This window comes from Sitophilus oryzae, unplaced genomic scaffold (assembly GCF_002938485.1).
Source record: "Sitophilus oryzae breed Bouriz unplaced genomic scaffold, Soryzae_2.0 scaffold_684_pilon_pilon, whole genome shotgun sequence".
Classification (NCBI taxonomy): domain Eukaryota; kingdom Metazoa; phylum Arthropoda; class Insecta; order Coleoptera; family Curculionidae; genus Sitophilus; species Sitophilus oryzae.
In genome coordinates, this window is record NW_022147289.1 from 742,872 (window position 1) to 749,719 (window position 6,848).

At 31.7% G+C, this 6,848-nt stretch overlaps 1 protein-coding gene across 1 annotated transcript in view; it reads left to right on the forward strand.

Moving 5' to 3' along the window:
• The window catches only part of LOC115888118 (carbonic anhydrase-related protein 10-like), a 251,929-nt gene extending 246,719 nt beyond the window's left edge, over positions 1-5,210 (forward strand). Inside the window, exon 10 of the mRNA XM_030907702.1 lies at positions 4,845-5,210. Coding sequence (XP_030763562.1) covers positions 4,845-4,915 — 71 coding nt within the window. The 3' untranslated portion in view covers positions 4,916-5,210. The remainder of the gene's footprint in view (positions 1-4,844) is intronic.
• The last annotated feature ends 1,638 nt before the right edge of the window (positions 5,211-6,848 follow it).

The following is a 6,848-nucleotide window of genomic DNA, read 5'->3' on the forward strand; positions in this document are numbered from 1 at the left end:
TTTAATTAATTTTTTTTTCCTTTCATTGGTTTAAATTGATGGTAATAAACATTTATAATAAATAGTAGGTATTACAGATTTAAAAAAAACGTATTAAACTGAGATTTTATCGCCTGTTTTTAATATTTGTAGTTATTATCGCCTGTTTTATGTATACCGGGTGTTCCTAAAAAGTGGCTCATCCCTATAACTTTTTTATTTATTTCAAATAAAAAGACGAAATTTGGACATAAATCCGCATTGATGTATTCAATTAGTTTCGGTCACTTCTTGTTTCAGCGGAAATTACTATAACTTTTGATTTTTAAATGATATTCTCGGTATTTTTTTACTTTATTTGATAGAAAACGACATTTTTTTTAATTGAATGACATATCATATGTCAACTTTTGACATTTTCAAATAAAAAAATGTATTTTAACTTTCAATCTAGACAGACATTTGACTCGAAATTCGAAGTATGTGGTACCAAATTATTCGTAAAAAATGATTTTCCAAATATACTAATGAGCCAACTATACCCTCCTTCCATTTGAAAAAATTGAGTATGATTAAAAATACGATTTCGGTATCTTTTAAAACATGTTTCTTTTTCTATTTCAGAAAAAAAAATTCAGAATCAAATAAAGTAAAAAACTTCAGAGGGTACCATTTAAAAATCAAAAATAGTAATAGTTTCCGGTGAAACAGGAAGTGGTTGAAAGTAGATTGAATACGTCAATCAATCCTTATTTATGTCTTATCCTAACATACCAAATTTCGTTTTTTTTTTATCAGAAAAAAATAAAAGAGTTGTAGAAGAGGTGAGCCACTTTCGAGAAACACCCGGTATATAATTGAAGAGTACGGAAAAAACGATGAAAGTCAATTTTTTGCTAATTTGATTTTAATGCATCATATCTTTCGTCTTAAAAAAGCTACACCCTTTAGTACCTAAATAAACGGGAATATCGATAACGGTCACAAAGAAAGAGGCATTTAAAAATGGGAAAACCTATAAAAGTCCATACGTAATTTGAATTAAAAAGCATTGAACAATTATTATTGAACAAGCATAAACTTTTATCGTTTTTCCCTTGTGCTCTTCAATTATTATAACATTCTGTAAAAATATCAGTAGGCTAATTTAATAGGATTTAATAAAATTATTTGTTTCAGATAAATCACTGTCCATCAATGCACAAAGAAATGTACTATAGAGGTAAGGAAGAATGTAGAATGTAGGAGGGAATTAATCACCGCGACCTTACAGATCTATTGTGTGTTCCCCTTTCTTGAGTTATAACGAGTTATAACTCATCATACAGTCTCAGGGCTTTAACAAAAGCCAGTATCTGAGACGGCTTCACAGAAGCCAGCTCTCCATCCTCGACATCAGCCATACCAAAGTTCATGGCACGAATGGTCTTCGTCTCGGCGCACTCAGTGATAAGGTGTTCTTGTGTTTCCCCATTTTCCCCAGAGAATCTGCATTCACCGTTGTTTCTCAGCTTCAGCCTACTGAGGTGTTCGTTGAGGAGACAGTGTCCTGTTAGAAACCCCATGACAATCCGAAGATTGTTTTTACTTAAATCAAGGAAAAAAATATTTTTCTCGGTCGTAAGTTCTGAGGAACTTTTTCGAGTGTCTTAGACACCTATTCCAAGTTACGGATGGAGTCTTCCAGATTCTTCAGTTCCGCTTTCAGTTGGTTCCCGTTTAGAAAACAGAACGGTTCTGGTCCAGTTAGTGGAGTATTCGCTCCTTTTCTAGCTAGATCATTTGCTTTCTCATTGCCTTCTATCTCTTGGTGAGCAGTCACCCAGAGTAGGAGGACTTTATTTTCTTTGCCTAATTTGTTGAGCTTCTCTAGGCATTCTTTGATCAACTTCGAATTGATGGTTACTGATTTGATCGCGTTTGGCTATCGGATAGGATGGCAATTTCCTGTTTTCGATAGTTCCTATCTAAGATAAATTGTACGCATCTTTCGATGACGTAAATTTCTGCCTGAAGGATACTGGGGTAGGTGCCCATTGGTTCGGAGTATTTAGTTTTCGGCCCAAATACTCCTATCCCTGTCCCTGCTTTGGTTTTGGAAGCATCAGTATACCACGTTATGGTATGGTCTTTTACATGCTGAGTAAGCGTTTCTTCCTTCCAATGTAATAAAATGTTTTTACTCAATACTACAGTGAGGTGTTTCTCAAAGTTGTAAATTCTTGGTATGTCATCCACTGGGAGTTGGAGAAGTGGAATTTTCTTTTTGAGGGTGTTCCAAGCCGCTGACCTGAAAATTCTCCCAGTACTGTTTTCGTCAATGACCATTCTAATCATTGTCGCATTGGCATAACTACCGACGACAATGTGCAGTGGTGTTAGGTCTAGAATGACCTCCATTGCTGCTTTTGGACATGTTCTCTTGGCACCTGTGATGCAGATACATGCCAGTCTCTGTAATTTCCACAGGTTTTGCCTTGCTGTACGTTGCTCTAGTTTTGTGTACCAAGCAACTGCTCCATAGGTAATCTTGGATCTTACTATCATGGTATACATCCAGCGCAAAATGTTAGGGGTGCAGCCCCACCTGTTTCCCGCCAGTCTTCTGCATATCATGAGAGCCTTTGTGGCTTTGCTTGTAATGTTCTCAATATGCCTGTTCCAAAGATGTTAACTTTCTAGGGTTATTCCCAGATATTTCACTTCCTGGTGATGGCAATATTTCCTTTCCATCTAAATGAATTCTTCTCAAATCATTCAAGTAAGGAAACTTTCAGATAACCTTAAATACACTAAGTAACATTGAAACGGCAACATTTATGTAATGTTGACCACCACTAAGTAGTTGCAAAAATTCAACAGCAAAAATATGACATTAATCAAAATTAATATCTGCGTATTATCTATAAAAAAATGAAATAGAAATTATATTACCATAGAAACGCGTTTTGAAATTTAGGATTGTTTAAAAAAAAATTCAATCACATGTTCATGTTTTTCTAATTTTCTCTAAAACGGTAATAGAAATTTGGAACATTGTAAACGAGATTAACAATTTTAGGACATGCAAACATTTTTATGAAGAATGCATTTTTCTCAAAATATCAATAATAAAAAAACTTGTAAAGACAATCCGAGGACACTGAAACAAAAAAAAACAATCTGATACAAATTCTATGGCCAAAAATGAAATCGTAAAAATAGTCCAAGAAAATAAGCCTTCAAATACGAAGTTTTGGTAAAAAAAATTAATTGAACTTTTTTTTCTAGTTCTTACCATTTCTCCGAAATTTCGAAAAAAATAATTTTATTTATTTATTTCACTCTTTCTCGAATTTAAAAAAAATCTTTCACAATTTGTCCAAAGTAACATTATCAAAAATTCAAGTTTTTCCCAAAACTTCGTATTTAAAGGCCTATTTTCTTGGACTAAAAAATATCAAAACCAAACTTCCAGCAATCCAGCAATGTAATTTAGATTCCTAACTTATACTCACCTAACTTTCTCCAATATCCTTAAACTCGAACGAATGATACGTTAAAGGGATCAAAGCTTTTTTTGTTCAAATAATTTCCCTTTTAGTCGATTCCAACGCAATTAACTATTTGTGCTAAAGGGAACAAACAAAATTAAAAAAGTTCTGAGAAATTCAGAACAAATGAGACATCAAACAAACATTTGTTTTTCTAAATAAAACACACATAAACAGCCCTAAAATGAAATAATAATTAATATTTTCTTAATGTCTATTGAAAACAACAAAGCTTGATTTTCATGCATCCATTATCCGACGATACGATGATACGATACTAATTTTATTGCTTGAATTTCAAGTGTTGTGTTCATTTCCATAACGATTTCGCTGTTTTACCTATAGTCTAGAGCTAGCAACGTTTTCAAGAGAGAATTTTAAGAAAGCTGATTCTTTAATATATCTTGTGCTATGCTCTCCTGAACACAGGTGCGGACTATCTGGCTGCCGGTAGACGTTGCGTTCACTACTGCGCATCATATCTGTTTTCAACACCTGTTCACTACTGCGCATCACAAATTTTCCCTGTATTTCAGGAACTAAGGAGGCTAGAACAAATAATATATGTGTAACATATTTAGTTTCATAAAAAAGTAGCAAAGTAATGTGAAATTCGTATCATTGTCATAATTCAAATCATTGACTCATAAACGAGAAAGCCTATAAACCACACGAAAATGGAATATCCTGTACAGGGTGGGTCAAATTCGACGCTTTTAAATGGAAAGATCCTTTTCTATAGGAGATAGACAAAAACTAATATCAGTGTCTGGAGCTCAATTTTCATTAAAAACATGATGGTGAAAACTGCACATCAATATATGATACCGTTTCGGAGTTACGGGGTGTTTTTCATAAAATGTGTATTTTTAACAAATAATTTGTCAAAAAAAAACGTGCGTTATCGTACGATCTTTCTCCGTTGACGGGCTGGAGTAAAAAATTTGCGGATGAAAAGTGGCGCGAAAACGCTAAGACCAATCAGAGCGGATGTTGAGAATCAAACTTTACTTATCTATATTATATTCCATAGATCGTTAAAAATAAGTAATGGCTCGCCGAGTGAAGCAGGTGAAGCAGAGTGTCGCCGTAAATATCGTATATCGTAATACCTAGGAAAAAATCTCGCAATTGTTATAAAAAAATTCAATCATTTTATGTTAATGAAAATGACATTTTGGAAATAAAAACATAAATTTGGAAAATTGTAAAGGGGTTTAGTCATTTTAAAACAATCAAAAACTTTTTGGAGGATGCATTTTTGCCAAAATGTTAATAAAAAAGGTTTCTCTCGAACAAAATTATTTTTATATTTCGTTTTCTCTGTTTCAGCTAACAAATGGCCACAGAACATCAAGGACCACAATCCGTTCCACAGCCTGCAGTCTTTACATTTAGGATAGAACATAAACAAATTGGATTTGTAAAAATAGACTCAATCGATGATCAGTACGATTCAGCATTTTATAAACCTGTCAGCTAAGAAGGGATTCTAAATCATACTATTGTTACCGATGCCGTGCATTCTTCAATTAGAATACTTTTTAAGAATACTAACTTGTTACATCAACGAAACTACTATACAGGGAAAGATACAACATTTTTTATGGATATATGTGGAGTGGCAATATGCTTAATTTAATAATATTTTGAAATGTACAGGATGTGTCAGAACTAAGATACATACCAAAGTTACATTTTTTCTTATGGATCACCCGGTATTTTATTTCATTTTTGGATTCTTGAACATAAAATAAGGCATTTATTATAAAGGTTTAATATGTTTAAAAGCTTTGGGTTTTGAGATATTTAAAGATATTTAAACCACGCATGCTATAATAAAAAAGTTTGAAAACACTCTGTACATTGCTTTTCAGAATTAATTCCTGTTCTGACTTTTTAGCCAGAGAAATAAACTTTACTAAAAAATTTGATTGCTTCCTTAAATGTATACAGGGCTATCAAGAATTACTGGTCTATTTTAAATATTTATTTTTCATAAAAACTTCGTTATTTCAAATACACACTCGCTACAATTAAATAGAAGTAAACTGTTATAAATTTAAAGTCCATAAACTAATGTCGATTTTGAAAATAGGTAACTAACTGTCGCTAGAAAATTGCAATGGCGACACAAGCCATCTAGGTTGCCATTTTATTGAAAAATCGCTTGGTATTCAAAATCTGAGCCAGATAGGTATAGGAAACCCTAATAGAGGTATAGGAAACCCTAAAAGAGCATTTAAATCTGCTTCAAATTATTTTCTAAAATACATAATGTTGCTTTTGAAATAACGAAGTTTTTATGCAAAATAAATATTTAAAATAGACCCAGCAATTTTTGATACCCCTGTATACATTTAAGGAAGCAATCAAATTTTTTAGGAGAGGAAGTTTATTTCTCTCTGACTTAAAAGTCAGCACAAGAATTAATTCTGAAAAGTAATGTACAGGGGGATGACAAACTTTTTTATTATAGCATGCATATACAGGGTTGTTCACCACGAGTATTGTAGCTAAACGATTAGATTTTTACAAATTGTAAGTTTTGGGTTCGTTGAAGGACTCTTAGAGCTACAATTTAAAAATATTTTTACAAGATACAGAGTGTCCCAAATAAATAAAAAATATCAAAGTTGTATTTTTTTAAATGGAACATCCTGTATATTATTGCATTTTTAGTTTCTACGATTAAAAATAAAGGTAAATTTGATTAAGGTTTATTACACTTAAACCTTACCGTTTTGAAATATTTTAATTTTACGAAATTGCAGTATAAATTTTAAGGCTTCATTTCTCCGAGGATATCAAAGTTTTTTAATGCTAATTTACTGAAGTTTATTTATTGATCAGTTATTGTGTTGCAATAATAAAAATTATACTACCTTATACAGAGTGTCTAAAAATTTATTTTAAATAAATTACTAGCTTTAAACGGCAATAACTTATTTACTTTAAATAGAACACCCTGTATATTTTATGAGAATCAAATGCACAATTTAATTTGTCTATCAAATTGTATTATACCATTTCTTACCTATACCTATACCTTATGTTTTCATTAGAAAATGCATTTTCTTATAATTTAGACCTCATTTATCAATATACCCATGGAAGATTGACATTTTAGATTGTTTTTATAACAACAAATGTACAAAATGTACAGACTAGGAATATTATCGTTTTTACTAAAACGATAATATTACTAGCCCATTTGTATGCTAAAAGAAAACTATTTAAATCTTTATAAAAGAGTATACCATTAATTAAATATACCACCAGTATTTCCGTCCAAATACTAATTAACTACATACTTAATTGTGTTCTTTAATAAAT